The sequence below is a fragment of the Balaenoptera physalus genome (assembly GCF_965194825.1).
Source record: "Balaenoptera physalus genome assembly, chromosome: 13".
Taxonomy (NCBI): domain Eukaryota; kingdom Metazoa; phylum Chordata; class Mammalia; order Artiodactyla; family Balaenopteridae; genus Balaenoptera; species Balaenoptera physalus.
In genome coordinates this window covers 74,669,313-74,687,814 of record NC_138892.1, presented here as the reverse complement: position 1 = coordinate 74,687,814, position 18,502 = coordinate 74,669,313, and the positions used below count along the sequence as shown (strand labels likewise).

Here is an 18,502-nt window from a genome sequence, read left to right as displayed (position 1 = left end):
ACTCTTCCATGCGTGCGCAGGCTTCTCATTGCGATGGCTTCTCTTGTTGTGGAGCATGGGCTCTAGGCATCAGGGCTTCAGTAGTTGCAGCATGCGGGCTCAGTAGTTGTGACATGACGGCTCTAGAGCGCAGGCTCAGTAGTTGTGGCGCATAGGTAGTTGCTCCACAGCATGTGGGATCTTCCCGGACAAGGGCTCTAACCTGTGTCCCCTGCACTGGCAGGCAGATTTTTAACCACTGTGCCCCCAGGGAAGTCCCTATTTTAGGATTTAAGTTTTTTTTTTTTTTATTTAATCACTTGCATCCTGATTTTTTATTTCAACAAAAAATTTTACAGAAAATCTTATCACCTGATCAAGAAAAGTATTTAGTATACCCATATGTTTCACAATATGAAACGTCATTTGTGATTGACTGTCAAAGTTTCAGAGTTTCTGGCTAGATTACACAGGAAAAATGGGAAACATTATTTTATTGTCATGATCAATTGCTTTACCAACTGAAGAATAGGATAATAAAATGCTTATTATGCCTAAGCTATTTCTGTCAATGAAAAAGACGTGGAGAGTCTAATGGGCACTTGCACACTAACAGTTAAGAAGCTAATTTACCCACCCTGGTAGGAAATTTACACCTATCAATTCTAATCTATAGCCTCCTAGCTTCCTGCTTCCACTCCTGCCTTCTCCCAATAATATCAACACAGCACTCATAGTAACATTTTTATTTTCTTATTTTTTTTTTTTTAGTATTGTCAAGCTTTATTTTTACTCATTTTAGATGTGTAGTAATGTCTCTTTTTTTTTAATTTTTAAAATTTTTATACAATTTTTAAAGGTTACTTTCCATTTACAGTTATTACAAAATATTGGCTATATTCCTCATGTTGTGCAATATATCCTTGAGCCTATCTTACATCCAACGGTTTGTACCTCCCACTCCCCCACCTCTATATTGCCCCTCCCCACCACTGGTAACCACTAGTTTGTTCTTTATACCTGTGAGTCTGCTTCTTTTTTGTTATATTCACAGTTTGTTGTATTTTTTAGATTCCACATATAAGTGATATCATACAGTATTTGTCTTTCTCTGTCTAACTTATTTCACTTAGCATAATGCCCTTCATAGCAACCCTTTTAAAAGGGGTCCCATTCCACCTATCTTTATTCCTTTGTGAACTCTTACTCATCCTTATTTACCCTTACTTTTACTATTATTCAAGATTCAACTCAGAGATCATGTAGTCCAAGAATCCAACCCTGAGTTTGGCTGTACTCTTTCTCTCTGCTTTCTCATACCCTTTGCATACCTCTTTTTTGTTGATTATGATTATATTGAAATTTTATAGATCCAAACTCTTAGATACTAAACTCCTAGAGGACAAGGATCATCAAATATTTTTTATTCATCAGACTACTTTGTACAACACAATATTTGGAACATATTAAGTCATTACTATTTGTTTGTGTTACTTGGAACATATTAGGTCCCTAATAATTGTTTGTATGTCGTGCATATATTATATGTATTTATTTGAAGTCAGAAGTTAAGATAATTCATGCATCTCTGTTGATGAAGAAGATAAGGTAATCCAGTGAGAGTGATGATTATGGATACTGATTAGAGGATAGGACTACTCAAAATGTTATCCCCAGTCCAGTGCCAGTCTGGCAAATTCATGACAAGTACAGAAATTAAGAGTAAGCATTTTGGCAACTTTTACAACATTTGAGCTTGCTGTAATCAATGAACTCATTTCACTGAATAGAGTACAGACCAGTTCAAGTATTTTCAAACTCACATAATGGGACAAGCTGAGTATAGTCATGTTCAATATCAACCTGGGAAGTGGGAAGGAGGAGAACTCTCCCTTATTAAAAATATTTTGAGAAGTATTGGGATCAAGTGCTTAGAAGAATAGTGAAATTAGGAATGAGAGGAGCTAAGACCTACTGTATGGGAAAAAGTTCACATATTAAAACTCAAATGATACAAATTTCAAGAATAGTTATGTTTATGAAAAAAAAAATTTTAATGAAAGTTGTTTATTTTTATATAAAACCATAACTCTGTCTTAAAGGAAACCATATAATATATAATTTAAATATATTAGGGAGTTTCCTGGTGGTCTAACAGTTAGGATTCGGCACTTTCACTGCTGTGGCCCGGGTTCAGTCCCTGGTTGGGGAACTGAGATCCCACAAGCCATGCGGTATGGCCAAAATAAACAAACAAATAAATAAATAAAGTTATTTATCTTATATATTGTTATATCATATTATACATTAGGGAGGAAATACATCACAATGTTAACAATAGTTACTTACAAGTAATAGAAATACAGTTGATTTTTATCATGTTTTATATTTTTCTGTATTTTTCTGAATTTTTGCTACAAACTTTAAAAAATGTTACATTAAACATTATAAATGTATAAAAGCCAGCTTGCTGTTTTAAAAAATCACCAAACTGTACACATAAATATATGCAGCTTGTTTCCATAAATATCTTTGATTTAATTTTTCTTTTAAGAGAAATTTGTACAAACATCACAACATGAAGGAATTTTGTTTTCCAATGCTTATGCAAAGTTTAACGCTTTTGAACTAGGCGTTCAATCTCACAATTTTAAGCAGGAATCAAGGGTCACTGAGAATAAGAGGCGTTACCACTAGATAGAAAATGGGTGAGGAACATCTGAAACTCTTTAGCTATAGCTTAGATAAAACTCAAGAGGGATTCAAAACCCACAGTGCAAATATCTTAGATTGTTACAGGGCAAGCAAACTCTCAGAAATACTGAAGTATTCAAAAGTATTGACACTTGCAAGGGGAAGATGTTTACTATCTCTGCTTTGTTAAAAAACGAAGCTGTATTATAAAGCTAAGAAATAAACACAGGAAAAGGCTACAATTTAACAAACTTTAAAAATTTATATTTGGTTTAAAAAACAAAAATTTTTGTCCTGTTATAATAAGACCCAGATTGATATTGAAGGTCAGAATGAAAATATAGACCAGAAGTAAGAAATATGTAACAGTGGAAGCAATACAAAGGATATGCTAGAAGACAGATGAGTTAAGTCAATGTCAATATTATACGAAAAGAAGGAATATCAAAATGATACTCTTGAATTCTATAAAACAAAACTTTATTTCTAAATCCATCCAACTTCAGACCTAAATAAATTTAACATTATCAAAATTCTTTGAATAATAGTTGTTCAAAAAGAAAGTCTGCAAGTTTAATTTTACAGCATCTAATGATCATTTTACAGCATCTAATGATCATTTTATAGCATCAGTAAACATGATGTTAGACCGTTGAAAACACTGTAAAATAGATTCACTGTAGTTGTGTGTAACTTGTTGAACTGTGCTATGATTGAATTTAAATGCCAAAAAAGTTACCACTTTTAAAGCCAACATTCTGATGCTTATAAAAAGGAATGCATTACCAAAAGAATACATTTAGCTGATGAAACATATCAGGATGATGCAAAGTACAGAAAAGGAGGAATATCAGTGATTCTGGCAAAGTTAATAACCAGCAATCACCCTATATTTCATTCAATTAACATTTTAAATTTTTTTCTCAAATGTAAAAAAATCTTTAATTTTTAGAAGACTTTGTAAAGAAAATCAATAATATTTAAATTACTTTTTAATTACTTAGAAGACAGCATTTACTTTTCAACAAAATTTTATTAGGCATCAACTATGTGCCAAGCACTTAAAACTGAAACAATGGTATAGAGAAAGAGCACATGCCAAGGATTTCATTTATAAGCTAAGGGACTGAATAAATTACTTAACCTCTCTGGATTTCAATTTCCTTATTTATAAAATAGGAATAATAACACCTGCCTCAAGAGGTGTTATAAGAAATATGTGAAATAACAACATGCAAAAGCACTCACACATTTGAGGCACTTAATAATTATTAGTTCCTCATCCTATTAATTTGCTTTACAGTAAAAACAGTTCTTATAAATCACTTTACAAACTTATTTTAAAAATAATGAATAACTGAAATTCAGGAATATGGAGGATAAACACTTATGCATACCTATTACCCCCAAGAGAATCCTGCAGTAGTCTTGTCAGCTTAGAATCTCTATAGGGAACATGAGTGGCCCTCTTGCTCTTGTCTCCCAATGCACTTATTACATTGCCAAGTGCCAACTAAAAGAAAGAGAGAGAAAAAAATGATAAAAATTTACTAATTATAACACTTTTAAATAATGAAACCTTATAGAAAATAATATGAAGCCATGGCAGAATTGAGAACATTTGTGTTTGGTTTTGTTTTACATTTGTATTTTCAAATATAAAGTAAACTTGGAGCTTTCCACATAACTACTAAAAACTGACACCACTCAAAATTTAATGCCATATATATACCCATAATTCACAAATACTTAAACTTCTATGCAGAGATTTTCTTTAGAAATAGAAATGTTATAAGATTGATGACTTCTGACCATTCCTAGTATTACCAGAGCATCATGTTGTATACCCCACAAAACTGCCAATTCATATTGCAAATTCTTCTCCTCAACTCAATGAAGAAACAAATTGTTTGCTAGTTTAACAGTTTCATAAACTTTCTTGTTGTACTATAGCTTCCTCATGGGAAAACAAAATTTCCTTTAACCACAATAAAAATATCAGTATGATATCTCTGAACAAGGTATTCCTAATGCAAGTATAGCCACACTTAGAAATTCAATGAATCTATGTGCTAAGCATCCAATATTTTAAAAACTAAGTCAAATTACAGAACTGTTTAGTCACTCCTCCTGCCACACCCTACTACTTTTCCTACCGTCACTGAACCAGCACCTACAGCATAAGCATTTTCCTAAATGCTGGTCACACTCGCCTTCAGTAATCAAAACCATGTCTTTGTTAGAGCCAATGGATCCTGCAGCGAGTGCATCAGCATCACACTGTGTCTTAGTCCCCCTTTTCCAGAGTCTGCAATTTTAACCACTGGCCACACTGAATGAACCTCTACCACGTGTCTGAACATGCTTTAGTAGCCTGAACAGGAAAACAGAGCAATGGCTTTTGTCTTTTCCGGACAGCACAAATGTAAATACCACCATGATTTTATCTTCTAAGATATTCAAAACAATACACAAAGTCCAGGATCCTGGTCGCTCACTTCTTTTAACACATATTCAACTATATGGTGGGAGCATCAAGATGGGTAGTTGGGAAGGCCGGCTCTCTCTAATCAGTCTCAGTTGATAATTCCCCCACAGAAGGGTTGCAATCATATAAAAGTAAATATTGGGCAATAAACAAAAAAATGACCATATGCTTGGAGCCCCTGCTCTAGGAAGAAAGGGAGGGAAGCAAAGCAGAAAACACCTGTCCTGATGCTGTCAGCATCACAGAAATTTAGGACACCATTACTTTTAAGCAGGAACAAAGAACCAACTTTTTAATGAAATCAATAGGAAGAAAAGATTTATTACATAAAAATGTGGTTCTAAAACGTTTTCTTCCATATAATAGAAGCTTTAGGCTAACTCAAACACAAGGTGTTTTCCAATCAAAAACACCACTAGATGGCATGGTATTAAAGTTAATTCCTAATACAATCCAGAAAAGTTCTCATTTTGAAACAATCATTACTAAAAAACATTTGATTGTAATTTCCAAAATAAAGTCTGTCACATAATGTTAGCAAAAAAGCTACTTTGAAAGTCATCCCATAAAATGTTTAATATTAAAACAGTAAATTTGTGAGAAGAATTTTTAAATTATTTCTATTATATATATGCATAGATTATTTTATGCACACATCATAAAATTTAATCCAACTAAATTTTTACACATGAAGAAAATTTGCAATGTAAAAAGGAGAAAAAAGCTGACAGCCTGAGGAGGTCAAAATTCAATGCATTACTCCTAAGTTTACAGCAACTTTCATTTCTCAGCTCAGTGCATGAAGGATTTCCACTTGGGTATTATGTATTACAAAAGTGAAAAGGACAATAAAATAGCCCTGTTATATTCTCAGCACAAAGCCTTAGCGTTAGTCTTACAAGTCCACAGTTGATGGAAATGCCTTCTTTTGCCCTCTCGCCTGTAGCTCCAGTACGCTTCAGTCTTTCTGATCCTGCCAGATCAACAAAATGGAACTTTGCAGTCAGAGTTTCAAATTCATTCATCTGTGATGATTCAGAAATCACCTTATTATCAGTTGCACGTTCCTGCAATTGAGGAAAATAATTGAAAATATTTTATTAATGTGACACTAAATATCCTTCAATCCCACATCCCACCTTGCCCTCAGTATACATATAGCCAAGTATAGGCATGTAGCCAAATAAATATAAGTACAAAAATGCCTGCTGCAATTAGAAGCTTAGACAAAGTTAGGTCAAAGAAGGTCAAAACCTAACTGTTATCAACTGAGGCTTTGCCTGTGTTGAAGAGAAACTTGTAGCATATAGCCCTCAAAAGCAAACGGTCCCAAGTAATGACATCCATTACCATATGGCCACAGCACACTTTCTGGCTATTGCAGACATATATACTCAATTTTTAATTTTACATGGTTGGCCAGCTTTAGCTTAAACAAGATCAGGGACATCTCAATTGGAAAAGGAATGATTAAACAAACTAAATTTGGCACAGATGTTCTCTTTGAATATTTTCATGGATTTTACAGAAATGAAATCTGAAAGCTTAAAAAATTAGAACCAGTAACTCACAGCATCTATTTGGGGACACATTCTGGTTTGACACAAGTGAATGGTAAAAATGGCATGTGAACGAGAGCTCTGAACATTCATTTGGGTACTAGCAGTGGTCCGGGATAAAGCACCCAGCTTCAAACACTGCATCATCTAGAAAAGGGAAAGAAAGAGGGGTTTTACTTGAACAATACTTAGACTAGGTCCATATAATCAGAAATCTGAGCTATTGGTTAAAATCCACCATATTAAAGGATGTGAAAGATAGATTTTCTTATTATTTTATTCACAGGCACTTTTTGAGCTGAACTTCTCAGTATAATAGTGTTGGTTTTTTTTTAAATAGGAGAAAATACTGAGATTCCACCGTTTGCCATTTGCTGACATTTGCAGCTTCTATTTCAAAACTATTACAGTAGAACACTTTGGAACAAACTAAGCAATAACTGGAATTACTCACGCTCTTCTGTATCTTATTTTTTGTAACTTTTTTTTTGGTCACTCCACGTGGCTTGCAGATCTTTGTTCCCTGACCAGGGATTGAACCCAGGGCCATGGCAGTGAACGTGTGGAGGCCTAACCACAGGCCTCGCAGGGAACTCCCCATTGTAACTTTTCTCATGTCTCTCCTTAAGGAGCCATGATACAGGCCTACATATGTTACAGCAAAAAGTACAAAAGGACTGTGGCCTCATCCTTCACTTAAAATTATCTAACCCTCTTTTTCTAGGTGTGAAAGAAAACTGTACATAAAATGCCTTAGATTCTTTTGATGTTACAATAAATGCCCTGACTTTATCAAAACTGTTACATTTTAAATAATAAAATCCTGGAAAAAAATGAAGAAGATTTTAACTCCATGTTACACTCAAGGATACAAATTTCATATCATGAGCAGCAGAGCTGACTATTAAATAAAGCCAAACATGCTCTTTTTTTTTTCCTGTGGCCATGCTGCGCGGCTTGCAGGATCTTAGTTCCCCAACAAGGGATGGAACCCATGCCCCCTGCAGTGGAAGCGTGGAGCCCTAACCCCTGGACCACTAGGGAATTCCCCAAACACGCTCTATTTTAACTATAACATAAATGTCACCTCGGACTCTGTAATCACTGTACGTGTTGTGACGCCCACAGTATAAATTCCTCCGGCTGAATCTTCATGAATCCTTATATTTGATTTTTTATTTTTTGCATCAATATCACGAGTGGTATCAAATAAGTCAAGAACCTCTTCGTTATACAGCTATCAAAAAGAAATATTATAAGTTTAATGTTAGCAGAAATTGCCTCATGGCTGTAATAACACATATTGCATGTTATCTTTCAAACATATCTTAAAAGTTCTTCCAAATACATGTATTTCTTCAAAATAAAACATAAAAATGATCACAAATACAAACAAATGCCAGATTTCTTTACAAGGGTAAGAACAGTAAAAGACCTAATCATAACTAATGAGTTAAAGACTAGCTAAAATCATCCACTAATCCTTTGCAAGAGATAAATAAATATAAATAAATACAAGCAAATACTAAAAAATATGTATCAAATGTAAACAAATCCTAAGCTTAGGTAAGTTTTTAATAATTTTTACTACTTGAACTAAAAATATATTTTCTTTTGCCCTACAACCCTTCTTAGTGTGCCTAAAAATAAATAGTATTTTTGCAAGGTCGGCAATATAGTTTCTGTATTAATAGAGGCTGACAAGATTGTGCTACCACCTTAGAAGAGGATGCATACAACTATTTTTCTATCAATATGCTTAAAGTCACAATGTCTAATAAAATTTGGAGGGAGAAGGGGAAGATTGAAGAACACCATTTCTTCCCTTTTTCCATCACTAGTTACCTTTCTTTTGGTAGAAACACATAATTATATTCTTGGTTTTTACTAAATTGGAATGCCCATTAAAACCAGCAGTAAGATAACTGATGTTAATTTGAATTAAGGTTTCTATTTTGTACTATATAATGCTGAATAAAATGTTTCATCGATTATCAAAATGATTAGCTCTGGTGATCGAGATTACAATTAGACTAGAACACTCTTTGGACCAAGTTTACAGAATTATAATGGCACTGTCCACCCAAGTGTAACATTGCTCAAATCCTAGATGTCCTCTTACTGGTATGTCCCTCCCACCAGCATAGACTTCCCTAAATCCATACCTACCCCAACCTTTGCACATTGCATCAAAACATCTGCCTATCCTTGTAGGAATACCAGCTTCTGCCACCAGATTAGTGCTACAGCATCAATCCTATTATTCCTCACAATCTCCCCCTCCCTTTTGGTCTCAGTCACTGTGTTCCCAGTACTTTGTGAGCCTGCCTACATTACAACAGTAATTCTCAGATAAAGAAAAAATCTGAAATAAACAATATTAATTGTTTTACTCTGTGGACACTGGTCAAATGTTTATAATCTTAAATGCTAACAAGTAAGGAATACTTATAACCTATTATCTCTTGTTGCTATTACCTATAACCTAATGCTAATTTACTCAACATTTACTGAACACAATATGCCAAGCAATAAAATGGAAGCGGGAGTATAAAATCATAGGGCTATGGTCTTAAGAACAAGATTTAAAGGAAACTAATGACTCTATTAGACTATTACCTCTAAGAATTGGGCATTCACTTTAAAATCTGGAGGAGGAAGTCCATTTTTAATGGAAGTGTGTTTTTTTTCTTCGATACTCTTGAAAAGGTGTTTAACAGCACGAGAAATAATACCCTGTTCTTCCTCAATGATGTTAACATCAAATCCTGTTCCCATTGTGTATGTTTTGCCAGCTCCAGTCTGAATAAAAGAACAGAGAAAAATGGATGCTTGATCTTAATAACATAATCTCAAGTGACAGAAGTGAAAGTGCAATTGAATTGACACTTCTGAAAAGTTACAGCTTCTATGAAAATAATTTGGTACTTACTTGTCCATAAGCAAAAACTGTAGCATTATATCCTTCAAAACAACCTTCAATTAGTTTTTCTATACACTGAGTGTAGATCTGCTCTTGCTGGGAGTCAATGTCAAACACATAATCAAAAGTGAAAGCTTTATCTTTGCCTAGGAAGACCTGAGGTTCTCCCGGTGTGACACATGTACAAATATGGCAACCTTCAATCCTTTCTTTGGCAAGCTGTGGTCTTATTCTGTGAGAAAAAAATCAGGAAAAAATAAAATAAAATAAGACAAAATAAATGGAAAAAAACTGAAGAAGTAGGATTTTGAAATTCCTAGCAAATCTTTAAAATCACTAATGTAATCTAGTACTTACTCCTTGAGTTGAAAAGTTTAAATAAGTTAAATTATACTGTCAATTTCAATATGAGTTACTTAATCCCCCAAAAAAATCATGAACAAGAGTAAAATTAATCTTAAAATTAAATATTTTTGTGGGTGAATACCTTTCCTCAACTCTATAAAAGACTCAGTTAAATAAATTAAACTACCAAAATGCTATTTGTTGTTATCTTTATTTTAGATTTCTTCTCTTTATTTCCAGAGAGGATGATATCCAAAAATGAGAAATTAAGGACATGGTATTTATCTTGATGCCATTGACTCACCTTTTTTGCAAACTCTTCACTAATGGTTCCCAAACTTATTTGACCATAACCTTCTGTTAGCTTAACATGTTTAAGCATAATCACACAACATACAATACGAATGAATATATATATTCATTTGTAAATATATGCATGTACTATATTGATTTGTCATATATTATGACATACACAAAAGCAGAATTGTGAAAATAAAGAAATTAAAAATAAAAACAAATAAAACTTCTAATATTTTCTCTCCAAAACCACTGAATCATCATTTACATCTCCTAGGGTGTCCTCTGTCCACTTGGAAGACCACAGCGCTATACCTGCCCTACACCCAACCTTCATCTACTTCAGATTCTAGGACCTTCCTCTTTTGCCTTATCTTCCTGATTTCAAGGCCTGTTTTTCAAAGAAGGAAAGTAAATATGGTGATATGTTACTAACAGAACAAAGCAAAATCTGGCCCTATTCTACTCACTCCATAATCAGGACCATCCTAGACATACACGTCACTGACTTAACGGTACTTAGGTATTTTAGAGGTTCCTATTTGCCATGGAGAAGGAGAAGCAGTTTAGGGAAGAAAGTAAAGACAACCAGTAATGGAAAATATAAAACGATACAGAGAGAAAATAGAAAGGATTTTAAAGGGATCTTACTTTCTGAGATACAGAAACAGAGATCTATAGAAGCAGAACGAGTTCATCTATCTGTTAGAGATAAAGCTAAGCCTAAGTCCAGATCACCCGAGTTTTAACCCTTGCCAGTTCTTCAGGGTGGAAGGTCAATGGAAGGATAGGAAAGGCAATACTGAGAAGCGACTGAATTTCTGTAACCCTGGTTATCTTAAACAGCATTCTGTATTAGCAAAGAAGTGTTAAGTAAAGAATATATTTATTTATGCAATTTCCCCTTCTTCTGTGATAATGATGTTTTTCTTACATAAAGTCTTCAACTTCATTTATTTGTTTTAATGGAATGCAATAATCAATGTGGAGCTGGCTAGGTACTATGGAAAGAGTGATGAAGTGGCCTTTATGAGACTTGGATTCTACTACTTCTCTCACTCCACAGATATCATGTGGTCTTCTCTCAGAGCTACAATTTCCTCACCTGTTGACAGAAACTATCATTTCCAAGGTTCCTTTCAGATCTAATGCTGAGAGAAGAACACTATATTACAAAATGGGAAGAGGAAAATAATATTTATATACTGTTATAAAGATAAAATGATATTATAACAAATAAAACAAATGGGTTTCTTACAAGAAGCTACATCCATGGACTATAAAAACAGCCCATGGTAGTAAGCAGCTTTGGCTTTCTGGCTCCACATTTTCTTGATGAGTGGTCTTTCTCAAAGTTAATATTCCCTTCTTTCCAAACTTCCCTTCTCCTGTCTCACTTCATCCATTCATGGGGCTAAAAATCATAAATCCCATCCTCCTCAGGAGAGTCATGGGGAGAAAACCAAATCCCCCATCCTCCTTGGAAGAATCGCCATCCTGTCTGTTGGAAAGCTAGAAACAAGAGAGTCAGCCTCAGTTATTCCCTCTTCCCTATTCCATCCACCTAATCTATCTCTAAGAGCTATTAATTATCTTGGAAATAGCTCATCATTTTCTTTCCTTCCTCATCAATACCACCCTAATCAAGCCACCATTATCTCTTACTTGGATTATTGCAAAAGTCTCTCATCACCAGTCAGCCTGCGTCAAATCTTGCCCCCACCAATCTGTTCCACAGATTGCAATATCAGTGATACTTGTAAAATATGAAGTTGATCACTACCTTGCCTAAAACCCTGTAGTATATCCTTAAATCGCTCTATAATCTCCTCTTGCCATGGTCCATCTTTGCATCAAAGGATTTTAGTTAGTGATGGTGGTGGTGCTGATGGTTTATTTTTAACAAGTTTCACTAACAAAGTGTGCTCCCTCTAGCCTCTATGCCTTCAAATATGTTTTTCTCTTCTCCTGGACACTCTTCCTTCTCAATTCGCAACTACTTTTCCAGCCTGAACATCTTATGTTTTCGACCTCTGTTTAGATTTCACTCCTTTCAGAAGCTCTCACCTAACTCTTTGCATTCCACCATAAAGTCTTATCTGAGCCCAGGTTGTTCTGTCTCCTGAAAGCTACCTCATTTACACCAGGATTCTGCTCTCTCCCTGATTTATAGCTGCACTGTGAAGTTTAATAAATTCCATGTAATAATAAAGAAAAACATAAAAACAACTATCTAAATGAAAATGACTATTGTTTGAAATCAGTGCCTCATTAATTTTAAGTAAATGATTATAACCATGGGCTATTAAAATACTAAGCTAATTTATTTGGCTATTAAAATACTTTTAATTTAATTTCTACATAAAGAATAAGTACTATTTGAATTGCAGATATTACAGCCAATTTTAGAATGCCAATGTCACTCAGAACTTAATCTCCTAACCTCTAAGGAGGGGTGCATTTGAAAGACGGGTGATATGCAATCACACCACCTGCATGGGTGGGGAGACAAAGTGGCTTTAAAAACCAACAAGATGGGTGGAACCCTTTTCTACTGGATGCAGGCAAGGGCAATTTCCCAGCAGGACTAAGAAAATCCCACCTAGGAGGGGATGGTCTCTGGCACATGCAGATAATTGGAAGCTGACTACATTTCAAAGTTTAGAGATATATTCACCGTCTCAATTCCCCTTCAAAAATTCAGATTTTAAACTCTCCAAATCCTTAAATTTATACTAAAATCAAGAATTCTCAGATGAAGTCTTAACCCAAGCCAATTAACCTGCTTTAATGATGTAAAGAGTTTGAAATTTACATAGCTACAAACTTCAATTTAAAAACTATAATTTGATGTTATATATAGACAAAATATAACAACCTCCCGGGAAAAAGAAGACTAAAACTAAAATCTGACATTTATTACTTTAAAAATTTAGAAATATCTTCTTTCTTAGTATTTTTATATAAAAATAAGAACATTAAACATACTCATCTAATCCCAACACTAAGAAATAATGAGGGTTAACATTTCAGTTAATACTAAGAAATAGTAACAAAGCCTTGCAGGCTTTTTAAAATGTGTAATCATACAACTAGATATATTTGAAAGTACCTCTTAAAGAAAAACAACTATGCATAAAACTTATGTCATAAATATTTAGGATAAGATTCTAATATTACACAGCAGTATTATATTATAAAAGCCAATAACGATGTGGGTTCTATCTACAATAGTAATTTGCTAATGGAGATGGGGTTTTTTAAAACGTTACAATGGGGCTTCCCTGGTGGCGCAGTGGTTAAGAATCCGCCTGCCAATGCAGGGGACACAGGTCCGAGCCTGGTCCGGGAAGATCCCACATGCTGTGTAACAACTAAGCCCATGCACCACAACTACTGAGCCTGTGATCTAGAGCCTGTGAGCCACAATTACCGACCCTTTGTGCCACAACTACTGAAGCCCGCACACCGCAACTACTGAAGCCTGTACGCCACAACTACCGAAGCCTGTGAGCCTAGAGCCCGAGCTCTGCAACAGGAGAAGCCAGCGCAATGCAATGAAGAGTAGCCCCTGCTCACCGCAACTAGAGAAAGCCTGCGCACAACAATGAAGACCCAACACAGCCAAAAATAAACAATAAATAAAATAAATTTATTTTTAAAAAAAAGTTACAATGGAAATGAATGTAGGTAGGATGAGGCTGTTATGGAAAATAGTGACAGTTCCATAGATAATGTGTTTTTTTCCTTAGCATAAGGTATGTAACCTTTTATCCTTTGTGGGCCACTGACCAATAGGGTGGGATCTGAAAGGGAAAACCCATGAAGAGTCATACAGAAATAAATGTAATTTGTTATAACTAGTTTGAGAAGGTTGAAGGTTTGAAACAGAATATGATACAAACTGTCAATTATTCAGATTTAAGATAAAAGGACATGAACAAATGTTGTATCCATTTTCTGAATCTTTCCACCAGCAGAAAGCAGCCATTTTGCTTCTGTTCTCACACTCTATTGAAACTGCTTAGACAGAAGGCATCAATGACCTTTTTATTTCCAAATAAAATGGACCCTTTTTAGTCTTCATCCTACCTGACACATTTGATCCTATTTACAACTTGTAGGGGAGGAAAAAACTTCTTCCCTCTATCCTTCTAGATTCTCCTGTTTGGGACCTTGTTAATTAGATTGACAAGGCAGATTAACAAAATAAAAACAAATAGAAGTTTATTAACTCGCGTATCAGGCATACACATGGGAATATTCAGTGATGAGTAAATGAAAGAGTGGTTACAACTTGGATTTATATAGCATCTTAACAAAAAGAAGAAGGACTTTGAGTTTCTAGGACAGCAAATTGTGGGAATATAAATATATGTAGGAACTAATGGAAGATAGGGGATAATTAAGTAAGGTTTGTTATGTAGGATACTTTCATGCAGTCTCTGGTAATTAACTTCTGTCCTTCCTGGTAGAGAACAGAGGCAGAATACCTTTATAAAAGCTATGGGCTTCTAGGCAAATATCTGCTTCTTTTAATTGCTTTCAGCTCAAAACAATCCTTACGTCATATTATGGGGTGGCATTTTCTGCTACCCTTCAAATACCGTATTTCTCAGCAGTTGGCTTTTGTGACATTCCTTTTTTTTTTTTAACTGATTCTGATTTCTGAACTCATCGTTTCCTCTTATACCTCATGTACCAAGTTGCCCCCCAAAAGTGTCCAGAGTATTTAGCATGGTATCTAAGATTTTCCTAATTTGGATTCTGCTTGCAATTCCACTCTCAAATCTAGTTACACTCAGCTACATCAAACCACTGATCATTTCTTGATCAACTTATATACTTTCATTCACCATGCCAATGTACGTGGTTCTCTCTCTGCTTGGAATGCTGGACTTCCACTTCTCTGCATAGAAACTTCATTGTAATTCTTCAAGACCTAGCTCAAATATCTGTACATTTATAAAGCTTTCCCTTCCCCCCACCCAACTTGAATTAATCTATGCAATTTGTACAAGATTTTAGAATAATAGATATCAAATTGAATTCTTATTGATCACTAGTAAATGAATTCTTTGAGGACTGAGAATATATCTTATTCAATCATAAAAGTAATTCAACAAATGTTACTGACTGACTCCTATAAACTGCTCTAGTTAAAGGGGAGTAACAATCCAATACTGGGCACGTGATTATCACAATAATCTAACTTTTGCCCCGTCACTTTACTCTGTTACTAGAAACTTGATCCTGAGCAACCATTTAACAATTTTATGTCTTAATTTTCTACTCTATAAAATGAATATAGGAGTCTGGATTTAATATTCCTTAAGTTCTTTCTAACTTCAAACTCTATTTTAAGTATTCCCTTAGGAAAAGCAAAACCCTGACTTAAAAGAGGTATCAATAAACAACCTTTTACTTCTGTCACACCTTATATCCATCATTAGTTACACCACTCATCCACATTTCCTTATAGTTCCTATTATTCTCTCCAGTTTTTATAGCAAATGCTACTGTGGCCATAGGGACAAGGAACTTCCTTTATGAAAACATTATTATGGCTCTTTGCAGTGGCAGTATCTAGTGAAGACTAGAGGAGAGTCTGAGACTAAGACCAGTAAGTTTCCTTAAACTGGGCCCTGTTATCTGTTCTCTGCCTTCAATAATAACCATAACTGGATTTAGTAACTGAGTATATCAAATAAGCTACGAGGACTAGTTGCAAGATGTCCTGGATAAGACAGAAAAATAAGATAAGTATATCTGGGGGAAAAGGGCTTCCTTTTCAGCTAGAATTTAAGTCATGATACAGTAAAACTATATTTAAGGTCTAATTCTGCCACATATTATTGGAAGAAGCATCCCACCATGAGACCTGAGCATCCCTGCACATCCTTGCTGAGTATGCCAAGAATGCAAAACCCTGACTACTCTTTTCATGGATCACTTCTCAAGGTTGCATTTGCAGCAAGCAACCTTTAGGGATAATGTCTTCCACCTGACAAAGAGCTGGCTTGCTTCAGCAAAGCAATGGAAACAGTGAATAAACAATAAAAACAATGTATCCCCAAGTCCAGTGTTTCTTTTTTTTCTTCCAGTTTCATTGAGATATAATTGACATACAGCACTGTATACAAGTTTAAGTTGTACAGTATAATGATTTGACTTACATACATCATGAAATGATAACCACAACAGTTCAGTGAACTTCCATCATCTCATATAGATACTAAAGATATATCAATAGATATTAAAGAAATAAAAAATATATATTTTTCCATGTGATGAGAAGGTTGGTGTTTCTTGATATGCCACTGCTTGCACAGCAACCATGTAATAGTTCTACCTGCATTGCCTCCTTTGGATTAAGGGGGTGGGGATGGGGAAGCAGTTCAAATCAACATGAGACTCATGATGCTTACTGTACTGTGAGTAATAAAAGTCCTTTGCCTCCAACTCAGGAGTCCTGTGTCTTCTGCCACTACACATGAAACAGTGAAAGACTAGCTTGTTAACTTGTAAATAGGGTAAAATCTCAGACTCTGCACAGGTCTTAACACATACTGTAACCTTTGGCAAGTCACTCTCTTAGCCTGTTTCCTTATCTATCAAATGGTAACAGTCACTACATCCACATCACAGCATCTTGAATAAATCAGATAATGTGTGGCAATGAAAGCCAATATAGGTATAAAGTGTTGTCGTTGTTGTTGCTGTTGCTGTTATAGCACCACTTGAAAATTCTCCATGTTGGTTCCTTCATAAGGCACGTTAATATCTTAAATCCATCTGGGCCTTCCAGCATGTTAAATAATCATGATTTACTCTTTGTCTTTCCAAACTATTGTCATATCTTTCAAAATACCCTTTGGGTATGCTGAGTCTTTACAACAATTAAATGTAAAACTGTTATGTCAGAAATAGAAGTATAATACAACAGTGAACATTACCTAGATATATGTGTACATATATATACAAATATATATACACATTGCTATGCAGAGATAATCAAGCTGAATAATGTTATACCTCCATTTGCAATGAAAAGTCATAATCCCAAAGTTAACCCTTTTATAGTAATAAATAATCAAGCCTCATTATCCTGCTATTCATATCAGCACAGAGTACAATAGAAGCCAAAATGTGAATTTTTATTCTTTCAACAATTTTATCATTTTTACTATCTCCATATAGCCAGTAAGGAAATTTCATTCAGAATGGAAAAGAACCAAGTACCCGAGTAACAGGTTCTTTTAAAAAGCAGAATTAAATTGTTATGGCATATTTTGTCCTCATACTATACTAAATTTGATTAAACGCTAGTGACGAGAATTTTGACTAATAACTAATCAATGACTTGTAGTTACTGAAGTGATGTTGCTTTAAGGAAAATAAATAAATGCACATAAATAAAATTTATAACCTCCCAGGACTTGTGCAGACACCTGTAATTTTTTTTTAATTAGAAAAGTAGCGCTAACATCATTCATTAACCTAAGTACAAAGATTCATGCAATCCAACCTATATTTCTAATTTAAAGACGTGCAGTTTTGTTTGTTTTTCCAGACTTTTTCATACGCCCTCATCTCTCCTATCCCTCTGTTTCCTGTTTTATTAAAATCATCACAAGACATAAGCCTTTCTTTTGCTAGGGGATTGGTCAAGTTATTTTTATTTTTCCCTACAAACAAAAAAAGAATAAGACACAAAATATCTTCCTTTTTGCAGTTGGTCACTGCTAATCTCTTGCCCTCTTAGAAAACACCGCTGTCCTTAATCTACAGTTTCATAGACATGACAAAATTTTCCATTACCTAAATGTCTTTGTAAACTGTCTCTTCTTTTTTTGCTTGAGTTATTCTGATCTCATCCCCACACGATTGTGGTAATTTTCTAGTTTACTCAATAATGTGACCTGATTCCCACTTTGTGTGGCTCTTTCACTTACAGCTATCTGTAACTAGCACACTTGGCACCTTATTAACACCTTTGTTCTTCTTACAGGACACCAATAAATCTGTTCCCTGAACAGATCTTTTGCCTTTCTTTATCTCATTTGTCAGTAGATGGCCATTATATTGGACGACACATATAAGTATTCAACTTGATATCTTAATGTTAATTATATCTTACTAATTTCCTCCCTTCCATTTCTTAAAAGTTAGGGCACTTTGTCACCACAAAAAAGTGGCTGCAATTTCTGTCCCTTG

At 34.7% G+C, this 18,502-nt stretch overlaps 1 protein-coding gene across 18 annotated transcripts in view; it reads right to left on the bottom strand.

The window, feature by feature from the left end:
- KIF21A (kinesin family member 21A) overlaps positions 1-18,502 on the bottom strand; it is a 172,279-nt gene that overhangs the window by 66,825 nt on the left and 86,952 nt on the right. For all 18 annotated transcript variants that reach the window (XM_082419234.1, XM_082419230.1, XM_082419240.1 and 15 more), the window contains exons 2-7: positions 9,653-9,875; positions 9,340-9,522; positions 7,808-7,957; positions 6,733-6,867; positions 6,061-6,228; positions 4,071-4,186 (exon numbers count right to left, since the gene is read on the bottom strand). In XM_082419234.1, the coding sequence (XP_082275360.1) occupies positions 4,071-4,186; positions 6,061-6,228; positions 6,733-6,867; positions 7,808-7,957; positions 9,340-9,522; positions 9,653-9,875 (975 nt within the window). The remainder of the gene's footprint in view (positions 1-4,070; positions 4,187-6,060; positions 6,229-6,732; positions 6,868-7,807; positions 7,958-9,339; positions 9,523-9,652; positions 9,876-18,502) is intronic.